General features: G+C 43.4%; 1 protein-coding gene across 10 annotated transcripts in view; it reads left to right on the forward strand.

Moving 5' to 3' along the window:
- LOC119007024 (rho guanine nucleotide exchange factor 9) overlaps positions 1 to 12,997 on the forward strand; it is a 47,027-nt gene that overhangs the window by 23,574 nt on the left and 10,456 nt on the right. For 4 of the 10 annotated variants that reach the window (XM_037076302.1, XM_037076306.1, XM_037076305.1 and 1 more), the window contains 5 exons: positions 6,631 to 6,810; positions 7,467 to 7,556; positions 8,646 to 8,846; positions 11,305 to 11,484; positions 11,847 to 12,079. In XM_037076302.1, coding sequence (XP_036932197.1) covers positions 6,631 to 6,810; positions 7,467 to 7,556; positions 8,646 to 8,846; positions 11,305 to 11,484; positions 11,847 to 12,079 — 884 coding nt within the window. The other 6 variants (XM_037076309.1, XM_037076310.1, XM_037076307.1 and 3 more) reach the window with 6 other exon arrangements.

The following is a 12,997-nucleotide window of genomic DNA, read 5'->3' on the forward strand; positions in this document are numbered from 1 at the left end:
AAACATTATATTCTGCCAACTGGGCAGGTTGCCTTTTGTCATAGTCCTTGCGGTGTTTTCAGGTGCAGCTACTTGGCTGAGACACAGGAAATGTGAGGCGACACATCATTGGTGTAAGTTCTGTGATGATGGTTTGGTGTGGGTCAAAACTTTTTTTTTTTTTTTAAATATGGGTTGTGTAAACTGCCTTAAGAGTAGACAGACAGTTAAACCAGTATGTTTTACTGGATATTTAATTGGTAAAGTATTGCTTTTTTTCTTTTAAAAGACCTGAAAGTCTGAAGACCACTTAATCCTGAATCAAGCAGGAAATATGCTCCTGCAAACAATGTGAGGGTGCCAGATATTTTCCTGTGATGTCCCTGTATCCTCTCAAGTAGCATGACATGTTTCTAATCCACTGTTGTGATGCAATCACTTAATTTGGTGCCTATTTTTTAAAATGTATGCAAGAAAATGCAGATATTTTGGATGAAATCACTAAAAGATTAAAACTCTAATTTTTGAATCATGTGGAGTTGCTTATGATTTGAATGGAACCTTTAAATACCTGCCGCTTGCATTAGTGATGTTTGTGCGGTGCACCAGGGGTAGTGCAGAGTGTAAATGTGCTTGATTATCAGATCAGCTGGGCACACTGTATCTGATTGATGCGTGGCCACAGACAAAGCTGACATTATGCCAATAAAATTTCAAGATGGTGATCACTTTGAGGAACGTGCATCCATTATTCTGACATTTATTCTCTTTCATCAGGGGCTGCTAATGATAAATGATAAATCACCAGGGCACAGTGATATTTTTAGATGGGGTGGGAGATGAATGAGGTTATGATTCTGGCCTCTGTGGTCGATGTAGTCAGCGAGGGGCCGGCTGTGCCCCTCCCCCGACTGTAGGTGATGGCTGAAGCCGGTAGTCTAGCAGCGGAGCGCTGATCAGTATTAATACAGGACCGCCTCTCAGCCTCACAGCCGATCTCTCTGCGGTCCCCACTCACCGGAAGGCAGCTCGGCAGCTGCGAACAGCCTGCGCACAGCCTCTCTCTTGTTTTCTTTGAGAATCTATTGGCCTGAGAGTCGGTCGGTTTAGGGGAAGAGGCGAAACACCGGCAGGTGTTCTCTAGCGGGGAGAAATCGCGGTGCAGACTGATGACGATGATGATGGTGAGGATGATGCATCTCTTCCCGTGCCTTTATGAATTACATCGCGTAGTGTGAAGAGGCGTAGGGACATCCTTTTTTCTCTCCATTTCTTGCCTAACTGTAATGGTGGATTTCTCGGTCGCACTTGAAGCGACGTGTCTTGACGGGAGAGCTGAATTCCGCCCGTCACTGAGAGCGCATCTCAGCAGCGGCCCGCAGCGCTGCGCCATGGCCTTGGATGTCCAGACGTTCGCGGTGTTTACGGTGATCGCGGTTCTGGTGCTTGTGAACGTGCTGTTGATGTTCATCCTCGGTACTCGTTAATGGATCTGCGATTGGGGCCCAGTTCGCAGCGCACCACACTTTCACACAGGAGAGGAGAGAAAGGCAGTGCGCGTTGGTCGAGAGCGGGGACACCCGGCGCTCCATCACGGCTACGCGTTGAAATGAATGACGTTGGTACAACATAATGTCTTTCTGTTACCCCCCTCCCCAATCCTTCGTTATGTCTTGTGTCCTCTCACCGTCTGTGATAGCTAGTGTTGTCTGGTGGTGGTCGTAGTTGTGCGGATACAGATCTGTGATGGTCTTACCTTTTCTGTGGTGACTGGAAATTCATATCCCCCGCATATAAACATGTCCCCCCCTCCCTACGTCGATCTCCCTCTCTCCTCCATGTTGAATATTGTGGATTATGCGCATGGATTCAATGTAGTCACTAATGATTTGCTTTTTTTTTTTTTAAGATGAAAATATGATTCGGATGGTCTTTTTTTTAACAGCAGTCTTCTGCTGCGTCAGGACTTGTTTTGCTATTGTGATCCACTGTAGCCACATCCACAATATGGCAGCTAATAGCTGAGCAGTGATGTCTCCACTGAAGCAAGTGGGATATTTGTTGCAAATAGCAGTGCAAGTGAGAGGTTTGTACTGTTGATCACAAACTCTAGAGGATCATTGTAATCTCAGCTGAACAGTAACCAATAGCAGGCAGGGCTAGGCCTAATAAAGGAGGGCCTCTCCGTCACTCCAGGTTTCCCCCATTTTAGATGCAGCTAAACTCAGCTCCCATTTCATAGCCCACAATATTCACATTACTCCCGTTTACAACATGTCAGCGTGCCACCTGTTTCTCAAGACCACACGTTATTACACTAAACAGAGACTAATAAAATAATTACCGGAATATGTGTGTATTTCTTGCAGATCTTATAAGAGATAGGGACTGTCAGCTGGAGATAATAAAGCCTTTCACTTTTTTTTCCACATGCAGTGGCTTGATCTAATAAAGGATCGGAGGCAGGTGTCATGAATGTTGAATGAACGTCAGAAATAGATATGCTAAAAGCCTATCCCAGAGTCGTCCATGACAGTCCTATTAATAGGAATGGTAGGCAGGCTGTTTCTTTTTTTTTTTTTTTTTGTCTTTTTTTTTTTTTTTTAAAGGTGCTGTATGTGCTCTCACACACTCGTGGCTAAGTGCAGTGTTTTCTGTGTGTCTGCTTAAGTGGCAAATGTTGTACTGTAGGTGTAGAGAGAATTTTTTGGCTGGCCATGTATTATGAACACAGATACCTCCATCACATGCTGAGGCATGTGGGCCGGTGTTTTCATCACTGTGGTGAAGCATCCTTCCTAGCGGGGACCCCCACAGGACTGTAAACATAGCAGCGCAGTTTTGTGCACTGCAATGGTTAGCAGTGATAGCATAGTGCTGCATACACGTGTGTTCACTTGTAAGCATGTGAGCATGTTAAGTTGCATGTGTATGAGTGTGTGAGACAGCCTTGGTGGGTGTTATCTGCAGTTCCTCTTTAAATCAGAGTTGTGCACATGTCCCAAGCGTTCACACATTTGCAATTCTCCCCAGGGGCAGGTGCCCTCTAATAGAGTTCTGTTAAATGCTGTGCAGTCAGAAGTGTCAATGTGCGGATGGTGTGTGCGAGTGAGACAACGGCGTGTGTGTGAGAGGATGTGTGTGTATTTTTCACCGGTTTTAGGCAGAGCATCTTTGATTGGCTCCCAGACTCAGGGTATAAGTGTATTACATAACAGGGTTGGCAGACACAGGGAGGACGGACCGCGAGACTCACACGGTGCGTCGGAAAGAGAAGCCTCTTTCTGGAATACAGCACCTTGTTACTCGACATCGCAGGCTCAGCTCTTGCGGAGGACCATCACCTCAACCGCTACCAAAAGAGATTTAATTATCATGATTGTATGAGCCGGACTTCTCCATGCATACACTCTCTGAACAGTTACATGCCACAAACATGGTAAGACTGGCTAAAGGCGTGTGTCTGTGTGTCAGTGTGTGTGTGTGTGTGTTTGCTCAGGGATGCTGTAGGTGCTTTGGTGCAGATGTGCTATGGCTAGAGATAGAGGAGGATGTTGGAATGCAGTGGAGCTGCCAGTGCAGTGAATGCTGATGTGTTGTGCTGCAAAGATGATTTAAGCGAGGGAATCGGCTTTCTATTATTACATATTTCCTTGTCAGTCTTCATGTCTTTGCTGAACCTGTAACAGAAAGAATTGTCATGTGTGTCCATGTGTAACGTATAGGGATAGATCTCCTCTGCATTCATTTGCATTGACCCAAATACAGGTTCTGCAGTTTCAAGACGGCTGTTTCGCACTCTGATCTTTGATGTTGTAACTGCAGTGTAACCATAATGATGACATAGGTCATTACAGCTGCTAGACACCCAAGTAATGAAGAGTGTTGTGGCAAGACTTCTCTCTGTTTGTGTGTTTGCTGTGTGCAATTTGATCAAGCTAGTTATGAGGTTGTGCTAAGGCAGGAATTGGGGGGACTGATTATGTAATGCTTTTAATTTATTCAGACATGTAGAGGGAAAAAAGGATACAATGTATTGGAGAGGGCAGTGCTGATCTCATTAGGGAGATGGAGGGATGAGGGGAAGGAGAAAAGTAAGCAGGGAAGAACATTGGTTGTGAATGGATCTCTATCAGTCTCTCTCCCTCGCTTCTCTCTGTCTGTTGCCTGTATTACAGCAGATTGATGGGGGACTGAAGAGATTGTGCTTGGAGTGAATGGGGCTGAAAATGGAGTGGTGTGCTGGAGGTAGGGCTGGAGGGTGAGGTGGGAGGGAGGGAGGGGATTAGGGCAAGCAGACATTACAGTGAAGGAGCAAGAAGCAAGACTGACCTCAGTGCCAAGCCTCATCTGTGGGTGCTGCTTTAAAGTAGAACTGATTTGACTTCCACTAGCTATTCCCATGCGTTTGTTTGTTTTTTAAACTATCCATTTGTGTGATGAACGATCAAAGCAAATTCCTTTTCCTGAATCAACAATGATTTTTTAAAAAACCTTTTTGAGTACTATTCATTGGTCCTGTTTCCATGGCAGCGTGACACATGTTTTTGCGGTAATCCTCCTCTTTTCCTGTAGTGGAGAGCGTTGAGATATAGGCTACTGCTATTGTTACCCCAGCACCTAGCCCTATGTGGTACCTGATAGAATCAGCCTACTCAGTGGCATCTTTGATCTAGAGACATGTAGACATGGGACTGCTAATGTTACTGGATTCTCTTATCTGATTGGTTTGTCATCTTAATAAAAGAGTTGCTTTTACTCACTGGTTGATCTTGGCACACACACACACACACACACACACACACACACACACACACACACACACACACACACACACACACACACACACACACACCTAAATTTGGAAATATTCTGGTGCATCCTGAAGTGTCCTTGCCTCATCCTGTCATCTTGTCAATACCAGTGAAGCATCCTCATCTGTCGCCATGACGACGACAGCTCTCTCTCCCTTCCAGGCATGGACGTCCCTCCCTGTGTTCACTCCTCTGCCCTGATTGGCTTATATCCCCCATAGCTGTCTCGGTAAGCCATCAGGGAAGTAGACTTGTCTACAGGTTGAAGGGCAGCATAGCTGCTGTGTCTGAGAGCTTAAATCCTTACGGGGGGTCCAGTTGAAGACAAATAAACAAACAAACAAACACATAGACACACACACACACACACACACACACACACACACACACACACACACACACACACACACAATCTGCTCATTCTCATGGACATTCCTTACAAACGCACTGCATCAGCACATAGGTGGAATAGCACTTTTGTGGTAGAGTGATGAGGTGCATATTAAAAGGTTTTCTCATCTAAGCATTTAATTTTAAAAGAGGTAAGGACTGCTAAAAAAATAAAAAAGAGAACAGAACTAGGTCCAATTAGAAACAGTAGCTCAGTATTAATATGCCAAAGCCTTAATACAAGTAAATAATTAATTTAACGTCTGTCAACGTGACATCCCTGTCTCCAGGCCTTTGATAACTCCTTACCTAGAGCCTAAGCAGCTCCTGTCAGGCTTGGTTAGCGCTGGCTGCTCTGCCCACAGCCCCGGGGACTGGATGCATGGTTAGCTCTGGACTGGAGAATGCTGATGAACACTACTTTGGAGCGAGCAATTGGAACAAACAGTTGGAGCTGTGCCACAGTTGCATACAGGAGTTTTTATTTATATGAAGCTTAAAGTAAGGCTGCATGAGTGTGTGTTTGTGAGTGTTTGTGCATGTCTCAAGGCACCAAAGTCCTCACTGTGATGGATGGTGAGGCTGCTTGGTAGATGGATGATGTCACACTCAGGTCATTCTTTGGAACATTGTCCGCTGTCTTTTGTCCTTTAATGAGAACAACCTTTAGCCTTTCCAAATCCCTAAAAGAATACTGGTCACCTGACAGCTATCCTGTGCCCTTACAGACCATGCCCATAAAGCATACACACAGAATAACAGTCTGCTATCGTACATGAGCATAGTTGTACAATTTAAGCATTTACTTTCAGTGCTGCATAATGTCCACATTACTTATTCATGATGCTAAAATCAATAGAAAAGATTTGATGAGTCATCCTTGCATGTTTCGTGCTGCAGATAAAATAACAAGCTCGGGTGACAGTATGAAGGAAGGGAGATTATCCCTTCACATTCATTTGCTCCTCAGCATTTATATTACATTAACACATGTAATTATTCTAATGTCATAATGGGCCAATTACTGTCCCTGCGTGGAGACTGGTGCTGTGCTTCTGAACACTGTGTTGTTTCTCCACTAATAGCTCTGCCTTTTTTGTCTTGTTGTATTTTGTTGTGTTGTACTGTGGTCTGTGTCGGCTTTTGTGTCGTTCTATTTGCAATCCCTAAGCTGCCAGTGGGCCCTGGCTTTGAGGGTGTGTATTTGCATCCATTAGTAATCTGAGTGGGTTTAACAACAAGGATTCACACACAAATCGAGGCCAAAATGAGGCTGAGTACTGAATTACAATCACTTTTCAAATTTGATTTCTATGCTGTTTTAGATCACGTGGATCCACATTTATTGGTTTGTGTCTGCAGTGCTGTCCATGCTGTGTCAGTGGCTGCATGTGATGAGAGTAAAAGCACAAGATACAGCCTGTGTCTTTCCCTCTGATTTCTCCAGTTGATAAGTGGAGGTTCAATCGTCAACGCTGAGGCGGTATGGGACCATGTGACCATGGCGGACCGGGAGTTGGCGTTTAAGGCCGGTGACGTCATCAAGGTGCTGGACGCCTCCAACAAGGACTGGTGGTGGGGCCAGATTGATGAGGAGGAAGGATGGTTCCCTGCCAGTTTTGTACGGGTGAGTTAGCTGCAACCATGGCTGGCCAGCGACCATAGACACAACACACACCCACACACACAAAAATGGAGGCACATGAACATATGCACAAACGCTGATAAATACCCAGAGGAAGGTGCACACGTACAAGTCTTTTTTTATATACTCAAAGTACACACAATGATATGCTTGCTCCACACAGTTGAATAATACTATATTTGAATAATACATAACACTCAAGAGATCAGAGAACAGCTAGCTAAGTGCCTTTATCGGGTGTTCAGGGACGCGAAACAAAGATGCTGATGAACCCCCTTTTTTAGTGTGGCATCACCTTCAACTCCTACCCTTGAAAACCACTTAAATTTACAACGTCCTCACTTTACATCGTCATTATGTAATCTCACCCACATGTGAGCTCGACTAAACCCAACACAAAGCTCTGATGAAACAACTGTATGTTATTTTGTAATTCTTTGACTTTATTATTGAGGGAAGAATTAGCATCCTTGTTCTACAGCAGAGCACTCCCCTCTTCCCCCCGCCCTCCACACACTCTTCATGGCCATCCCCACCTCTCCACCCTTCCATATTCACTCCTGAGAGGGCAGGGCAGACAGGCTGACTGACTGTCGACCAAAAAGTATCTCTCTGTTCTGTCATTCTCTCTCTCCAAGGTGGAACCCCACCCTCCTCAGCCCCAAACAAAACAGGTTTTCTATATCAACCCCATAGCAACTCCACGGTTCCAAAACACCACGTCAAAGGTGCGTTTTTTTTCCCAGCTTCATCTACCCATCCAGCCTGCCCGCCCGCCCACCCGCCCGCTCCAGTCTGTCCACACAACGTTCCCTCGACATTACCAAACATTAACGTTCCCATGGCGTTCTCACATCATCCTCAACGGGGTCGATAGAGAGGCAGAACTGATGAGTCAAAAGTAAAACAGAACTGATGAGTCAAAAGTAAAAAACTAAATGTCTTCATGCCTGTAGTCATAATGCTACAAATGGATTCATATAGAATAAGATTGATTATGGAATCACGTCGTGCTTGTTTCTATTTTAAATATTTATATTTTTTTTCAGCACTCTATTTACTGTTGACTCTGACTAATTCTCAGTCTTAATGCTGCGCTAGTAGTTCTCGTCTGCAGTCAGTGCTCTACCACCCGTCACTCTGCTTGTCTGTGGCGCTGCATTTCTCATCTTGTGTTTGGCATTCTACCCGTCGGTTCTTTGATGTTCTCTTGGCAAACTGTGTGTCATCAGGTGTTGGCTGCTGGACATCTGAAACCACGCTCACTTGGCCCTTTCTATGAGCGAGAGTGGAATATGCTATGTGTGTGGAACTGTGTGTGGTCGTGTGCGTGCGTGTGTCGGTGCATGTGTGAGGAAACTACTGTGAGGTTGTGTGCGAGTGTATGTGCATGCATATGTGCAGGGGGGAGATTTATTTGAGTCACACACAGGGCCGAAGTTGGGCATTGAATACCCTCTGGGCACCAGTCTCAGAAAGAGGCTTTTTGAAACTCTGGAGTGTTTGGCAGTTTGTCGCTACCCTCTCTGACCTGCTGGACCAACAGTCTCACTCTGTGTTCAAACTACCAGAGACCCTCTAAATGAAGCTCTGTGTGTGTGAGATGTGTGTTCATGTATGTGATGTATGTGTGCTGTGTGCATTCATGCCCGTGAGGAGTGAGTAGTACCAAGGATTTTGTGACGTGAAAACCTAAATGTATCTGCTTACTAATACTCTCTTCATCAGCTTTATTCACTTACCACTAAGCTGAGCACATTTCTTATTTAAGCTCACGTGTGTGTGGCTCTATGTGTGTGAATGTGTTCTGCATTCAGCTGTGGGTGAACCAGGAGGACGGAGGAGCGGAACCAGCCGAGGGAACCAGCGAGGTACAGAATGGGCACCTGGACCCAACCAATGACTGCCTGTGTCTGGGCTCGCCCCTCCAGAACAGAGACCAGATGAGAGCCAACGTCATCAATGAGATCATGAGCACAGAGAGACACTACATCAAACACCTCAAGGACATCTGTGAGGTACTAAACACGTGCACACACATACAGTACATACGCACACTCTAATGCTCCAGGGCATGCTTTGATACCAAAGAGACCGTGAGAAAAGTAATGGTAAAGAATGAATGAGCGGAAGAGTGTAGGAGAGAACAAGCAGCCCCTTTAGTGCCACACAAGGGTCCGTAATTCTTAACACTCCCACATTCACACTTTCATTCAAAACATACAGTATTTTTTCTGTTTATTTCAATACTGTCCAAAAATAATTCTCTTTCTGTTGGAAATGAAAACACACAGTGGCAGCTGACACACTTGGAGTGATCCAGTCCAGATTAGATTTGTCATTTTATTATGAATCATGCCGATGTGACAAACTAGAATTCACACCTAATAAAATTAAACAAATGCCTTGCCAGTTGTTATATTTTTAGGATGGCAAGCCTTTTACGAAGACTCAAATCATGACACGCCCAAATTTTAATTTAGATGCAATAACTTGACCTTTGAACACATTCATCACTTAAAGTGAACATTTTTGTCTGTGCTCATTTAGGGGTGTTGCAATATTTCGATACTCATGGTAACCGTGATATTAAGAAAATGAAAAACAACAAAGTTAAAGATAGATTTGATTGCAAACATTTATTTTCTACTTTCTGTAGATGTCGCAGTAATATCCTTATTGTGTATTTGTTTGGCTATGATTATCGTACAGTAAAAATCTGCTCTCACTGAAAGTCTGTTTTTAAGAAGCAGAGCTATGAGCATTTCTCGTGACATGACTAGAGTTTGGAAGCCAGTCCTGGACCAATATCTAGCATAGACAAGTGCAGTGTGGAAACTTGAAGCCTCCTTTGCACGTACAGTACACTAACAATGGACTTTAAAGGAAAGTAGGAGATATCGTGTGTTCAACAGTTACAGTCGTCAAATGACAAATACTCGCATAGTAATTTGTTCTGGATTTGTAACAGTGTAATTTACAAAACACGTTAGACACACGTTAGATAATTGTTCTGTATGTATCAGTACATTCCTAAATTTGTCCACTGATATAATTCTGTAATTCTTACTAGTTGCAAATTTCTATAGTTTAGCAAGTAAACGGGCCTGGTCTTCCATGGCGCAGTGCTAGTTCATTGTGTAGCATAAAACATGTATGCATGTACAGCACAGACAGGATTTATTTTATTTTGTATTGTTTGACACTGAACAGTTTTATCTTTGCTTGTCTGTTCCTGTCTTGATATTAAATGGAAGTCAATGGGAAGCCGTGCCACATGATAATTGGTTCAAAAGAACAAATATCTATGGGACCAGAAGATAATGGTTAGAGTGTGTGAATTGATGACCCTGCTTTAAGATTAACAATCATAACCCCTAGCTCCATTTTTTTTATATGCATGACAGGAAACACAACATAGTTTTAATGGGTCACTTTTCCGTACTTATCTCACAAAAAAACACAAAAATACAAGCTAGTTGTAGAATGAGAAATTTCATACTTACCTTTCTATCATTACTTAAGGTGGGTAAGATTCTATTGTATAAATGCTGTCTTACCTACAGTATATACTTGCACAAATGTTGCAACAGAGCTAAAATTTTACATGCTCACCTCTTGAGAGCCCAGTGTTTACACCTTGCTATAAACATGCACAGGCAAGAAGAGTAAATCCCTATTTTTGTTTGTAAAAACAGACATGGAAAAACCAGTCAAAGGTGAGATTCATACTTTGTCAGAGCTGTTTTCAAACTGTGTTTTACAAGTAGGTAAACTTAAAGACTTTAAGGATTTAGGGAAGCTTGCTAGAGGAAAGAATTGCTGTGGAGTGCTTGCACACATGAAGTCAAAATGTCACTAAGCTGTTGATATGTTCTTGGTTGTTCAGGGAACACATTGCTGTAGTGGCTGTGTGTCAGAAGAAGCTTCCCACCTTACTGTACAAAATACAAAAAATATATACAATGATTTGTTTTTAATCTTATTGTTTTGGATTGATCTTTTTTTGATTATTTGTATTGAAACTGAGTTAAAACAAAACATAAAGGCTTAGCATTTGTATTTCAACAGAGAGAATTCTGGGTATTGGAGTGTGAAATAGCAAGAAAAACCTACGTCTTACTGCAAATCTTTCCCCAATGCGGCAAAGCTTCAGGGCATTTAATTAACCACAAGAATTGAGCAGACAAATTGAGGCCACAGTTCGACCTAGACAAAATTGTCTCTGACTCCACATCTTCTAAGCTTCTAAGGAGTCAAAGTTCATTTTTATCCCAGTAAATTATATTTAAGGAATGACTTCACATGTTTATTACAAAGAATTAGCCAAAATAGTATTGAGATGAAGCATGCTAAGGCTTTTACTGGAGCGTTTTTTGACTCACAGCCTCGCAGCCATGTCACAATTCAGGACATGCCACTTGAGCTGTATCCCCACGGAAAGCCTCACAGAAGTTGTAACCCATATTGTTGCAGGGATACTTGCGCCAGTGCAGGAAGCGTGTGGACATGTTCAATGACGACCAGCTGAAGGTCATCTTCGGGAACATCGAGGACATCTACCGCTTCCAGATGGGCTTTGTCAGAGACTTGGAGAAACAGTACAACACAGAGGAACCACACCTCTCTGAAATCGGACCATGCTTTTTAGAACATGTGAGTTATGATAGTGATTACCCTTTTAGTCCCTTTTAGTAGCTCTTAGCTCAGACTCATACAAGCTGTCCAGCTGCGAGCAGCCATAGTACTAATCATTTTGTAAAACATCTTATCTCAAGATCAAAACTTTTATCTGATCTATTAGCTTGTTATCTTGAGATTATAGTTAAGTTGTGGAGATAATTAAGTCACCAGCAAACAGTTTATCTCGAGATAATGGGATGATTAAGTCATGTTCTTGAGGAAACGGCTCTTATAAAAAATTTAGCAACCGGAGAGTCTCTTTTGTACACAGCATGTTTTATTTAAAGATGTTTTCCTCTCTCATCATGCGTATTTCCACTTCTTTACTTCTACAGCAAGATGGTTTTTGGATCTATTCAGAATACTGTAACAACCATCTGGATGCCTGTATGGAGCTGAGCAAACTGATGAGGGATGGCAGGTACCAGCACTTCTTTGAGGCCTGTCGCCTCCTCCAGCAAATGATCGACATCGCCATCGACGGCTTCTTGCTCACCCCTGTCCAGAAAATCTGCAAATATCCCCTCCAGTTGGCTGAGCTTCTCAAATACACCGCGCAGGAGCACAGGTACTGCACCCTCTGGCCAAGGTCACATTTAATCTGCTGATTGTGTCACTTTCTGATGGCCCATTTGTTTCTAAAAAGAAGACTGATCCATCAGTGTGCTCCAGATGCATTGTGTTGCAATTGAGCATCTGCACGTGTCGAGTTTATTCTGCTGAATTTGTGATAATCAGTGTATGAACTGAAACAAATATTGCTCTGTACTGTTTTACCAGCTTTCTGTGAATGATAGAGGAAAACATTTAATCGAGGAATCTCAGTTTTATTAAAAGAGCATATTACAGTACTGTATTCAGAGTCAGTTATTTTCATTTTAATACATGGCCATAGGATCACTGCATAGAACTCTCGATATAAATAGATCTGCAGATTAAATATGGATTTGGGCATTTGCTGGCACATGCACAAGCATCAGCATTCTCCACACACACTGTGCGCACGGCACAGAAGCACAGTACACAATCTAAACATTTGCAGATGATCTCTCTCATAACGCAAGCATCCAGATGTGCAAACTCATGCGTGCAAACCCACAGAAACATGGTGTAAGTGATTCAGCGTGTCTCAGCCAGCTCCAGGTCATTCACAAACCATGCGTTCTCAGCCAGAGAGGGACAGGTGCCAGCTCTGCCAGCTCTGCCTGCCAGATCACAGTGTTTGACTGTTAGGAGCTGTGGAGAATCTGCCAGATATAGGCCTTCTCTCTGTCACACACACTCGCAGCGCTGTCACACACACAAGCATTATCTTCCAAAGTGAGGATTGGATCTGTAGCACATCTAAGCCAGAGGGATAAATCCAGCTCAGTTAGCATAGACGCAGTCAGAGTTAACTGTGGAGAGAGAAAGTGGCTGATTAGAATTAAATAGCACTGTGTTATTTTGACTGTGCTCCAGCAGACTGCTGTTCCTTGAGTTTATA

This window comes from Acanthopagrus latus, chromosome 18 (genome assembly GCF_904848185.1).
Source record: "Acanthopagrus latus isolate v.2019 chromosome 18, fAcaLat1.1, whole genome shotgun sequence".
In the NCBI taxonomy this organism is placed as follows: Eukaryota; Metazoa; Chordata; class Actinopteri; order Spariformes; family Sparidae; genus Acanthopagrus; species Acanthopagrus latus.